The following is a 14,064-nucleotide window of genomic DNA, read 5'->3' as shown; positions in this document are numbered from 1 at the left end:
ACTCCAACAGAAACTTCAGTGTCCAAGTCGCCAATCTATCAATCTTTATCCTGTTGTATTCTTTCACAATCGTCGGAACTATCAGCAACTCCACCAATCTTCGTGTCATCTGCAAAATTACTAACCAGACCATCTACATTTTCCTCCAGATCATTTATATATACAACACACAGAGGACCTAAGACTGATCCCTATGGATCACTAGTTAATGGTCTCCATTATGAAAAACACCCTTCCATTGCTACCCTTTGTCTTCTATGACCAAGCCAGTTTTGTACCATCTAGCCAGCCTATCCCCAATCCCATGTGAGTTTAGTTTTTGTACCAATCTGCCATGTAGGACTTTATCAAATGCCTTACTAAAGTCCATATAAACTACATCCACAGTCCCTCTCTCATCAATAATCATAGAGTCATAGAAATGTACAGCACGGAAACAGACCCTTCGGTCCAACTTGTCCATGCCGCTTAGATATCTCAATCCAATCTAGTTCCACTTGCCAGCATCCGGCCCATATCCCTCCAAACCCTTCCTATTCATATACCCACTCAGATACCTTTTAAATGTTGCAATCATACTAGCCTCCTCTGGCAGCTCATTCCATACACGTACCACCCTCTGTGTGAAAAGGTTGTCCCTTTCGTCTCTTTTATATCTTTCCCCTCTCAGCCTAAACCTATGCCCTCTAGTTCAGGACTCCACACCCCAGGGAAGAGACTTTGTCTATTTATCCTATCCATGCCCCTTATGATTTTGTAAACCGCTACAAGGTCACCCCTCAGCCTCCAGAGAAAACAGCCCCAACCTATTCAGCCTCTCCCCATAGCTCAAATCCTCCAACCCTGGCAACATCCTTGTAAATCTTTTCTGAATCCTTTCAAGTTTCGCAACATCTTTCCGATAGGAAGGAGACCAGAATTGCACGCAATATTCCAACAGTGGCCTAACCAATGTCCTGTACAGCCGCAACATGACCTCCCAACTCCTGTACTCAATACTCTGACCAATAAAGGAAAGCATACCAAACGCCTTCTTCACTATCCTTTTAAGGAGCTATGAACCTGCACTCCAAGGTCTCTTTGTTCAGCAACACTCCTGAGGACCTCACCATTAAGTGTGTAAGTTCTGCTAAGATTTGCTTTCCCAAAATGCAGCACCTCACATTTATCTAAATTAAACTCCATCTTCCACTTCTCAGCCCTTTGGCCTATCTGATCAAGATCCCATTGTAATCTGAGGTAACCTTCTTCACTGTCCACTACACCTCCACTTTTGGTTCATCTGCAAATTTACTAACCACATCTCTTACGGTCACCTCCAAATCATTTATATAAATGATGAAAAATAGTGGACCCACCACCGATCCTTGTGGTACTCCACTGGTGACAGGCCTCTAGTCTGAAAAACAACCCTCCACCACCAACCTCTAACTTCTACCTTTGAGCCAGTTCTGTATCCAAATGGCTAGTTCAAACATTTTCATCGCCTCTTCAAAAAGTTCAATCCGATTGGTGAGACATGAACTTTCCCGTACAAATCCACGTTGTCTGTAAATAACTAGTCCAGTTTCTTCCAAATGATCATATGTCTTGTCCTTCAGCATCTTTTCCAAGAGTTTTCCCACCACAGACATCAGGCTCACCAGATGATAATTTCCTGGATTATCCTTTTTTTTAGGTTAGATTACTTACAGTGTGGAAACAGGCCCTTCGGCCCAACAAGTCCACACCGACCCGCTGAAGTGCACCCACCCAGACCCATTCCCCTACATTTACCCTTGCACCTAACACTACGGGCAATTTAGCATGGGCAATTCACCTAACCCGCACATTTTTGGACTGTGGGAGGAAACCGGAGCACCTGGAGGAAACCCACGCAGACACGGGGAGAATGTGCAAACTCCACACAGTCAGTCGCCTGAGGCGGGAATTGAACCCAGGTCTCTGGCGCTGTGAGGCAGCAGCACTAACCACTGTGCCACCTTGCTGCCTACATTTCTTCATTTCTTAAACAAGGGAACAACATTGGCTAAACTCCAGTCCTCTGGAATCTTACCTGTGGTCAAAAAGGATTTGAAGATATATGCTAATGCCCCAGGTACCTCTTCCCTTGCCTCTTGAAGTAACCTGGGATAGAATCCATCTGGCCCTTGGACTTCAAGATTAGAGTGTTGCTGGAAAAGCACAGCAGGTTAGGCAGCATCCAAGGAGCAGGATAATTTACTTTTCTGGCAAAAGCCCTTCATCATTCCCAATTTTCCTGCTCCTCAGATGCTGACCTGCTGTGCTTTTCCAGCACCACTCTAATCTCTTGACTCTAATCTCCAGCACCTGCAGTACCCACTTCTATCTGGCCCTTGGACTTGTCTACCTTAATGCAATTTAGGATACCCAAAATTTTCTCCTTCAATATACTGACATTCTCACATACTCATCCCTGATCTCAACATTAGTCATGTCCTTCTCCTCGGTGAATACCAATACAAAGTATTCATTAAGGATCTCTCTCACTTCCTGTGGCTCCACGAATAACTTCCCAACTTTTTCCTTGAGTGCTACCCTCTTTTTCTAATATATGCATAAAAAGCCTGAGATTGTCCTTGACCCTGTTTGCTAAAGACCTTTCATGGCTCCTTTCAGCTTTCCTAATTCTGCATTTAAATTTCTTCCCAATTTCTCTATATTCCTCAAGGGCTTTATCAGTTTGTAGTTACTTGACCAATTGTATGCTTTTTTTAACCTTTTGACTAAGCTTTCAATTTTCTTGTCATCCACAGTTCCTAAGTCCTGCCATTCCTATCCTTCAGGTTTGTAGGGACATGCATGTCCTGCACTTTAATCAACCGCTCTTTAAAAGAACAAAGAAGAACAAAGAAAATTACAGCGCAGGAACAGGCCCTTCAGTCCTTCATGCCTGCACTGATCCAGATCCTCTATCTAAACCTGTTGCCTATTTTCTAAGGGTCTGTATCCCTCTGCTCCCTGCCTATTCATGTATCTGTCTAGATACATCTTAAATGATGCTATTGTGCCTGTCTCTATCACCTCCACTGGCAACGTGTTCCAGGCATCCACCACTCTCTGCGTGAAGAACTTTCCGCACATATCTCCCCTAAACTTTTCCTCTCTCACTATGAACTTGTGACCCCTTTTCAATGAGTCTCCCACTCTGAAAAAAGCTTCTTGCTATCCACCTCATGTATACCTCTCATGATTTTGTAGACCTCAATCAGGTGCCCCTCTCAACCTCCGTTTTTCTAATGAAAATAATCCTAAACTACTCAACTTCTCCTCAGTTAGAACCCTCCGTACCAGGCAATATCCTGGTGAACCTCCTCTGCACCCTCTCCAAAGCATCCACGTCCTTCTGCTAATGTGGTGATCAGAACTGTAGGCAGTATTCCAAATGTGGCCAAACCAAAGTCTTATACAATTGTAACATAACCTGCCATCTCCTGTAATCAATACCCCATCCAATGAAGGAAAGCATGCCTATGTCTTCTTGACCACGCTATTCACCTGCGTTGCCACCTTCAGGGAACAATGGACCTGAACACCCAGATCTCTCTGTACATCAAACTTTACCCAGGACTTTTCCATTTACTGTAAAGTTTACTCTTGAATCAGATTTTCCAAAATGCATCACTTCGCATTTGCCTGGATTGAATTCCATCTGCCCAACTCTCCAATCTATCTATATTCTGCTGTATATTCTGACAGTCCCCTTCACTATCTGCTACTCCACCAATCTCAGTGTCATCTGCAAACTTGCTAATCAGACCACCTATACCTTCCTCCAAATCATTTATGTATATCACAAACAACAGTGGTCCCAGCACGGATTCTCCATTTTGAGAAACACCCTTCTATTACTACTCTCTGTCTCCTCTTGCTCAGCTAGCTTTTTTATCCATCTAGCGAGTTCACCCTGGTCCCCATGTGACTTCACTTTCTCCATCAGCTTAACATGGGGAACCTTATCAAATGCCTTACTGAATCCATGTATATGACATCCATAGCCCTTCCCTCATAAATCAACTTTGTCACTTCCTCAAAGAATACTATTTAATTGGCAAGACATGACCTTCCCTGCACAAAACCTGTCTGCCTAACTGATCAGCCCATTTTCTTCCAAATGGGAATAGATCCAATTCCTCAGTATCTTCTCCAGCAGCGTCCCTCCCACTGATGTCAGGCTTACCAGTCTATAATTACCTGGATATCCTTGCACCTTTCTTAAACAAGGGGACAATTCTCCAGTCGTCCAGAACCTCACCCGTGTTCAAGGATGCTGCAAAGATATCTTCTAAGGCTCCAGCTATTTCCTATCTCCCTTCCCTCAGTAACCTGTGGTAGATCCCATCTGGACCTGGCGACTTGTCCACCTTAAAGCCTTTTAGAATACCCAACACTTCCTCCCTCCTTATGCCAACTTGACCGAGAGTAATCAAGCATCTATCCCTAACCTCAATGTCCGTCATGACCCTCTCCTCAGTGAATACTGATGCAAAGGTCTCCCACATGCCAGATGTAGATGTGCCCTCAAATAACTACTCCCAATCAAAATCTCCAGTCTCTGTCTAACTTGAGTGTAATTGGCCCTTGTCCAATTAAGCACTCTCACCCGAGGGCCATTCTTGTCCTTGTCCATGACTACTTGAAATCTTATGGAGTTATGGTCACTAAGCCCAAAATGCTCCTCAGCTGAAACAACACTCACCTGTCTTGGCTCATTTCCTAATACTAATGCTTGTATGGCATCCTCTCTTGTTGGATTTTCAACATATTGTCTCAAAAAGCCCCTTGAACACATCTAACAAATTGCTCTCCACCTGAGCTGTTGGCTTTGAGGGAGACCCAGTCAATAACAGGAAAGTTGAAGTTACCCACCACAATTACCCTGCTTTATTCACACCTTTCCAGTATCTGACTATATATCTGCTCCTTTGTTACCTGTGGGTTGTTGGGAAGTTTATAGAAAACGTCTAACATTGTGATTTCATCCGTCCTATTCCTGAACTCCATCCAGAGTGCCTCACTGCAAAATCTCTCTGATAGGTCCTTCCTCAGCATAGTTGCGATGTGATCCCTAATCAGCGATGCAACTCTCCCAACTCTTTTGTTTCCCTTTTTGTCATATCTGAAACAGCGACATCTTGGATTGTTGAGCTGCCTGTTCTGTCCCTCCTTCAACCATGTCTTCATAATGGTAATATCATCACAATTTCATGCAGTAATCCATGCTATTAGTTCATTTCCCTTACCTGTTATTCTTCTTGCATTGAAATAAATGCACTTTAAACCTCGAGTCCCTCTGAGCCCCATGATTTCCCTCTACCTGTTCTTACTCTGCGCTATACACATCTCAGTCTCACTTTTGTCTCCAGTTGCTGCACTTACTGGCCTGTTGTTCTGGTTGCCACTCCTCTGCCACACTAGTTTAAACCTTCCTGAACAGCTCTAGCAAATTTCCCATCCAGGATGTTGGTGCCCCTCCAGTTCATGTGCAACCTGTCCTTCTTGTACAGGTCCCAGCTTCTACTGAAGATATCTTAATGATCCATATATCTAAAGCCATCCCTCCTACTCCAGCTCTGTGGTCACTTGTTCAACTGTATTCTCTCTCTGTTCCTAGCCTCACTAGCTATGGCACAGAAAGTACTCCTGAGACTACTCCTGGTAGTCTTGCTGTTTAGCTCCCGACCTAACTCCCTAAATTGTCTTCACAGGACCTCTTTTTTTCTTCCTATCTATGTCATTTGTACCATCGTGGACAATAACTTCTGTCTGTTTTCCCTCCTGTTTCAGGTTGTTCTGTGCCACTCAAAGACATCCAGGACCCTAGCACCAGGGAGGCAACATACTATTCCTAGAGTCTGATTCACAGCCACAGAAATTCCTGTCTGTGCCTTTGTCCACTGAGTCACCTATTATTATTGCTCACCTGGACTTTGCCCCACCCTGCTCTACAGAAGAATCAGTTTCTTTCTGATATCTTTCTGATCAGAAGAAAGTTATTTTATGGCTGTTTATTTGACTGTGATATAAGAGTAAATCGTTGAGCACATTTTGCACTAAATCATTGAATTTCAGTTAATATAAAATTCTTACCAACTACTTAACAACATAAATTATACTATCTATCATGTTCTGGAAATATTCAAAATTCAGTACAATATTCATGCATACTAATGAATATATTCCAACGAATGGTGATGTCCTTTTTTCCATAAAAATTCACCATGTTACTTTAGCTCACTCAGTTCATAAATTATGAAATACTAAATTAGAATTTGCAACTTCTGGCAAGAATCCCCAAATGGAATAGCAGCCATACCTGAAGGTTTTCACACATATCTTGGCTGTAGGTAATTCGCTGGATTTCAGTGGGGGAGCTTAGATACAGAGCTTGTCCACCATTTGTAAAACAGAAAGTTCGTGCTATTCTCATATCAGTTAAAGGCAAATAGTTTACATCCAACAAAGGGCGAAGACTTGGCAAGCTATGGTTTAAATGTAAAAAATGCTGAGAACATGTGTTGTAGAACATCAAAGAACACCTCCATTTTATAAGGGCCGATAAACTTTCAAGAATTAGATGGTTTTAATTATTTTTCACGAACTCAATATAATTTAAGGTAAACTAAAGATAATCTCATTCTTAATATATTTGGTAAAATTTTATAATGACCATTCACCAATTACATTTATTTTGCTGCTAATAAATGGAAAAGAGGAAAATATGGAAATGAATGGTCGTACGAAAAGGGAGGAAAATGTAATAAGGAAGATAAAGCACTTAGAAAGAGATGGCAGTAGAAATGTTCCATAACAGCAGAAGCTACTGATTGTAATACTTTTAGTAAAGAATTAAGTGAATGCCATTTAGATATGAGGTTACAGTGAATAATGTATTAAAAGACTAAATCAAAGGCAAAGTAATTTCCACTCAGATACAAATACCTGTATTGTACAACTTGGCTTCAGATTTAATAAGGAGTTGTAACTGAGCAAAAACATAATTCATGATACATAATCTCATTAAATTGGTGGTAGCATTATTATCTGATTTTAAAAATTATCTTGGGATGCATGGTTGGAGCTCCAAATTGCAGCAGCTTAGATTAGTGGTCTACCGGATCACTTAGTTCCTCATACCATTAAATTAATTATGTCAATTACGCTACTCAGGAAAAGTTAAACAGAGATTAGGAATTGCCAGAAACAGGGGTAGCAAAGATTGTGTAAAAGATTTAAGGTAGGAATTGAAGAGTGTGATTGGCAAATTGCTATTGGCATTAGAGAGAGATTAGATTATAGTGTGGAAACAGGCCCTTCAGCCCAATAAGTCCACACCATACCATACCCCTTACCTAACACTACAAGCAATTTAGCATGGCCAATTCACCTGACCTGCATATCTTTGGACTGTGGGAGGAAACCTACGCAGTCACAGGGAGAACGTGCAAACTCCACACTGTCAGTCGCCTGAGGCAGGAATTTGAATCCAGATCTCTGGGGCTGTGAGGCAGCAGTGCTAACCACTGTGCCACCGTGCCACTGAATGTTTTGAGAAAAAATATATAATGGATGTCTTGAACCATTGTCCATGAGTTCTTACACATCTCATTTGTAGTTTCAAGAGATTTAAAAGAATGAGAAAAATGGGAGTAATTACTTGAAAATATATAATACAGGTTTTTATGAAAAGGTTTCATAAATTTAAGTTTTTACAATATTAAATGGGAGAAATTAAAAAACTACAGTGGGGAATCAAGTGTACAATACATAAAAGTTATAATACATAAAAGTTACCTTAGAGTCATAATATGTCCATTAGCACAGAAGCAGGCCAGGCAGATGCTGTTGCACAAAGTTACGACATCTGCTCGTAATACAAAAGATGTTTCAGTAATATTGTGTACGTAGAGACAGCTTTGAGAAGGGAGGGAATAGACTTTAGCCTGTTTCTCTGAGCAGAGCACTACATACTGGTGATCCCCCATCTCCTGAGAGGAAGATGGTGAAAATGTCACAAGTTTCCTTTTCCGTCCTTTATCATCTTTATCTTCATTGTTTGGATCCCTCCACACTTCGTACGGAGGGTGTATTAGACCACCCAGAGAGTCCAAGAAGGAAAATGTTAGTAGAGCTCCTTTCAACATTAACACGGTTCCTGAAAAAGAGATAAATTAAACCTATATGTACTGTATAGGAACTCCATTATCACTAGTGAAATTCATTACTTCAGTATTACAACAATATGAACATATTAACTTTCATATCCAATAATACCCTTGTCACACCTAATTTCAAATAAATGTTCTATTGTTACATGTATATCAAATAGAAATTGGACAAGGCCATAGATTGTATAAATTCTAACGTTGCTTGTGTAAAAGATGTGGGTTTATCCTTCACAAAGATGTTGCCAAATTCAGTTCCTCTCAATGCAAGGAACCAGTGGCTGAAAGCATTAAATTGTGTGTGTGTATCCTGGTCCAAACATAAGCTACTTCCAGTTGCAGGTTTTTTCTTTCCTTGAAAGCTGTATATATGTAACTGAGCGATACATATATATTGAAATAATAATTGTAGCCCTCCAGTAAATCTATTTGCATTGCTGTAGGCCTCTGAGACTCTTTTTCTGCATGCACTATTCTTTACAGATTGGCACAATTCCACCAAGAGATTGATTTCTCCATTTTAATATTCGAAGGCTTAGTGCCAGTATCGGGGAAATTCTGCTACAGTTGAGCAGGTGGAAATGCATGCTTACTTTACATCCACCTCTACAATAGGTGAGAAGTCACTCAGTCTACAATGACCATGTTAACAATACTAAATTCAAGTTACGTTTTGTCATTGTATAGCAGGATATATTGAACTTGCCCAAAATGCATTTTACCATAATGGGAAATTGGATAAGTAGTACAAAGAAAATCTTACCACTGGGAGAGACCATAAGTGGTTCCGAATATCTTTGTTCCTCTGGAGGTAAATTCAAGGAGATGACAAGCACTGTACCCAAACTGGTACCAACCCATAGACAAGGTGAAAGGGTCGAGTCCATCTTTCGGCTGAAGGACTCCATAAAATACAGAGCAGTTATAGCCTCCTTTGATTCTTTGTCTATGCTGGAGACACTGGAACTTCGGGACCGGTTAAAAGAATTTTCTTTACTTTCTGCATAAAATCAGTGAACAATAAAATCATCTGAGATTTAGGAATAATTGAAAAAATAGCTTCTACGATACTTCTACATGATAACATTATTAACTGATGTAGGGTTTGATGAGCATATAACTCCAGAATGATGAGCATATAACTCAGGTTCCTGAATTGTTTGTTAGTTACGTACTAGAATTCATTGTTATCCGATCAATTAAGAACATAAGAAATGAGCAGGAGTAAGTTCCCTCCAGCCTGTTCCATTATTCAATAAAATTAGAGATGATCTGGGTGTAGAATATATTCCTCAGACACATCCAAATTTCAACATTAAAAAGCAAATTTTCAAAGAGCTGTACAGCTTAAACTGTTTTATCAATATTCAGCTGACCACTAAGGAGAGACTCTATGTATACCCATGAAGTGTTCAGAATTTGCTTTATTCTGCTAAGCGTATGTCTGAACTAATTGTGATAGCATTATGAAGAAATCAAGAAATTGCACTCTCTTCACTTCTTCCAAGTAAAACTGCCAGATGGGGATGTAATACCAGCAAAAATAAGGGAAAGTAGATAGATAAATTTAATGCCACAAGACTCATCTTGTGGTTTTATAAAAAATATTAATGGGTCCCTCGTTAAAACTCAGTGCTTCAAAAGGAATCCTAAAATGTCCTTTTTATCTTGTTGTACTAGCATTCTGCTTTGCTTTCCAATTGACAGTAAATTAATCAAGCAATGGTTGAAAATAATTTTATAAGATCATTAGCACTACACTGCATTATGGATGAATGCTGACTGGATTGGAAATCTTGAGTGGTTTGAATTTAGGCACTATTTGTCTGTTCACAGAGACCTGAGTTTGGTCTCAATCAAACATTTTATTTCAGAGAATGGTTTGTAATAAGGATTGCCATCAAGGAAATGCTGAGTCATCAAGAAAATCCCAACTTTGCCATAGGGTAGAGTGGCTAACTGCAGCCAAAGGCTTCAATTGCATTGGGGAACTCAAGGCAATATGGCCACCAGACTACTTTTCCACACTTCTATTAGCTCACTTGACAAAAGTTATGGGGCAGTATTTTATATCCTGTTGTCTGGCAAACAGTGACTTAAGCATAAGTTTTTAAAAGAATTAAAATTTGAAGCTGAGAAGATACTGAGGGGGAAAAGTAACCTGAGTTATCTGGAGAAGGAATAATCTATTGTTTTGCAGCATCAGGATAGAAATGTATCACAGCTCTTTTCTGGTTTCGAGTCTAGATGAGTTAGAAAGTTTTGGCATATTTCAATCTCTGACAATCTCATTGGCCTAGAGGTTTCTTTCAACATAATGTTGACATTGTGGCAATTGCTCTTATGGATACATAAATGCTCCAGCTCAAAGGACCCCATTCATGGTTAGAGGTTTCTGCCTCAGCTGCACTGTTCCGCTATTACAAAGAGCAAAATGCTGATTTTTGTGTATTCATTAAATGCCACAAAGTTGCTATATTTTAGGGCAAACTAAATTTACTGCAGAATGTGAAGCATTATTACAAGTATAAATATGCCTTTTAAAGATATAATAAATTAAGTACTGCTAATCAATTTCTCTGGTGCAGTATATTAACCATAACATAAGTGGATCTCATTTCTTTAATCACTAATTTGAAATTTGAGAAATGACAATTTACTATGATAAGGGCAGTATACAAATGAAAGTTATTACTAGAGAGATGCAGATAATTTCTGTTAGTTCAGTTTCAGATTCCTCACTGCTTCTATTAAGATATTATCTGAGTCTGAATCCAGAAAAGAGCAGTGCAAAAGTATTAAAAGCTTAAATATTCACGGACAAGTCTAATTATTGGCATATGCCATTAGAAGCCCTGCTACAACAACATCTGGAACATTAATAATGTATATGGGAAATGCTGAGGTTAAATGTTTGTAACGTGCATTTCATTTTTAAACCAGGAAAACAGGTCTATTGACAAATCCTGGATATGCCTGGAAAAAAAGCGTTTTGTAAACACTTCATCAAGACAACACTTGAGGTTTAAAGTGAAAGGAAACAAACATATTTTACTGTATGAGAAAAAGTGTGCAGATCGGTAGCAAGTGGAGTCTGATTTGTAGTGGTATTATCTTGGAAAATACACTAGTAACTGCTGACTGACAGTTAACTGATGTAGAGTTTATGCTCGAAACATCAACTCTCCTGCTCCTCAGATGCTGCCTGACAGGCTGTTCCTTTTCCAGCACTACACTTTTTGATTCTGATCTCCAGCATCTGTCGTTGTCACTTTCTCCTACTTAACTGTCAAGCTTGGTTTAAATTTTAAACCAGGTAGCTTGATTCTGATTGGTCAAGACACTTCCCTGTGAAATGAATTAGAATGGCTGTCATCTATTGAATTGAAACAGGTGCAGTGTGTTTAAGTTAATTCTGTTAGCAAAGAATAGTGAGGCTCTTCTGGATTCATTCATTCCAACTGCTTTTCTTTCTTCTTCTCTTGCTTTGTTCCTAATTTTTTTTTAGTTTTGTTTTTTTCTCTACTTATCTTTTCTACTTTGTACCTAAGATGGCACCATGAATGGCAATATTGCAACTTTTCATTGTTCAGTCAGTGTGTTTTTGTGCAACCCCACATTATAGAAATATCATGCTTTATAAACAGCGCTTAAAGTGTTGGTGTTGTCATTGTGTTACCGCCAACACACATTTTAAAAGTCCGTGCTGTTGAAACAGTGCCCCCAATTTGTCAATCATGTTACAGCAAACTTGTGTTGACAAAATGTGCATTATAACAGAATGACCTGAACTCTTGCACCCCTGTCCTTGAGTACGCATGACAATAAATCCCAATCCTATTTCTAATTCTAATCTGATATATACACTGGTCACTTTAGCACCAAAAATGATGATCTTAGGCGTGTTCGAGAGTTTGCCCAATATGCAAAAAGACATGATCAGATCATGGTAGCCCCGCTATCCAGAAGGATAGCTTTATTTATTTCAGCATTAAGCTTCCACAGTGAACAAATGGATAACCTGTATTTACAAAGTCACCAGTCTTCTAGCTCATGGAATTCCAATGTGTATTTTGGCCAGTGAATGTAGGTTTACAGGAGACAGTACTAGCAAACCATCTGGGCAGTTTCTTAACTGGACATTAAGGAGAGAAAGCGCATTTGATTGCACAATTTCTACGGTGAATTTGTGTGCAGTTTGGGGCCCATTAGAATAAAATCACTACAGTGTGGAAATAGACCATTTAGTCCTTTAAGTCCATACCAACCCTCTGAACAGAATCCCATCCAGGGACGCCCCCAGCCCCACCCTCACCCTGTATTTCCCATGGCCAATCCACCTAACCTGCACATAGAGTCATAGAGATGGTACAGCATGGAAACAGACCCTTCAGTCCAACTCGTCCATGCCGAATCTAGTTCCATTTGTCAGCACTTGGCCCACATCCCTCTAAACCCTTCCTATTCATATACCCATCCAGATGCCTTTTAAATGCTGCAATTGTACCAGCCTGCACCACTTCCTCTGGCAGCTCATTCCATACACCCACCACCTTCTGCATGAAAAGGTGAAAGGTTTGCCCCTTAGGTTCCTTTTATATCTTTCCCCTCTCACCCTAAACCTATGCCCTCTAGTTCTGGACTCGCCCACTCCAGAGAAAAGACTTTGTCGATTTATCCTATCCATTCTCCTCATGATTTTATAAACGTCTATGAGGTCATCCCTCAGCCTTCAACACTCTAGGGAAACAACCCAGCCTTCAACACTCTAGGGAAACAACCCTAGCCTATTCAGACTCTCCCTGTAGCTCAAATCTTTCAACCCTGGCAATATCCTTGTAAATCGTTTCTGAACCCTTTCAAGTTTCACAACATCCTTCCGATAGGAAGAAGACCAGAACTGCACACAATATTCCGAAAGTGGCCTAACCAACGTCCTGTACAGCCGCAACATGACCTCCCAACTCATACACTCAATGCTCTGATGAATAAAGGAAAGCATATCAAGTGCCCTCTTCACTATCCTATAAACAACTTGACCTACTCTTGGGAAATAAGGCAGGGCAGGTGACTGAGGTGTCAATGGGGGAGCACTTTGGGGCCAGCGACCATAATTCTATTCATTTTAAAATAGTGATGGAAACGGATAGACCAGATCTAAAAGTTGAAGTTCTAAATTGGAGAAAGGCCAATTTTGACGGTATTAGGCAAGAATGTTCAAAAGCTGATTGGAGGCTGATGTTCACAGGTAAAGGGACAGCTGGAAAATGGGAAGCGCAATGAGATAATGAGAATCCAGAGAAAGTATATTCCTGTCAGGGTGAAAGGGAAGGCTGGTAGGTATAGGGAATGCTGGATGACTAAAGAAATTGAGGGTTTGGTTAAGAAAAAGAAGGAAGCATATGTCAGGTATAGACAGGATAGATCGAGTGAATCCTTAGAAGAGTATAAAGAAAGTAGGAGTATACTTAAGAGGGAAATCAGGAGGGGAAAACGGGGACATGAGATAGCTTTGGCAAATAGAATTAAGGAGAATCCAAAGGGTTTTTTACAAATATATTAAGGACAAAAGGGTAACTAGGGAGAGAATAGGGCCCTCAAAGATCAGCAAGGTGGCCTTTCTGTGGAACCACAGAAAATGGGGGAGATACAAAATGAATATTTGGCATCAGTATTTACTGTGGAAAAGGATATGGAAGATATAGACTGTAGGGAAATAGATGGCGACATCTTGCAAAATGCCCGGATTACAGAGGAGGAAGTGTTGGATGTCTTGAAACAGTTAAAAGTGGATAAATCCTCAGGACCTGATCAGGCGTACCCGAGAACTCTGTGGGAAGCTAGCAAAGTGATTGCTGGGCCTCTTGCTGAGATATTT

The 14,064-nt window shown here is 40.3% G+C and overlaps 1 protein-coding gene across 1 annotated transcript in view; it reads right to left on the bottom strand.

Moving 5' to 3' along the window:
* LOC140486319 (syntaxin-binding protein 5-like) overlaps positions 1-14,064 on the bottom strand; it is a 549,610-nt gene that overhangs the window by 30,194 nt on the left and 505,352 nt on the right. The window contains exons 26-28 of the mRNA XM_072585292.1: positions 8,950-9,186; positions 7,816-8,176; positions 6,338-6,503 (exon numbers count right to left, since the gene is read on the bottom strand). Coding sequence (XP_072441393.1) covers positions 6,338-6,503; positions 7,816-8,176; positions 8,950-9,186 — 764 coding nt within the window. The remainder of the gene's footprint in view (positions 1-6,337; positions 6,504-7,815; positions 8,177-8,949; positions 9,187-14,064) is intronic.

The sequence above is a fragment of the Chiloscyllium punctatum genome, chromosome 15, assembly GCF_047496795.1.
Source record: "Chiloscyllium punctatum isolate Juve2018m chromosome 15, sChiPun1.3, whole genome shotgun sequence".
Taxonomy (NCBI): Eukaryota; Metazoa; Chordata; class Chondrichthyes; order Orectolobiformes; family Hemiscylliidae; genus Chiloscyllium; species Chiloscyllium punctatum.
The sequence above is the reverse complement of the archived record's forward strand: the minus strand, read 5'-3'. Positions and strand labels throughout refer to the sequence as shown.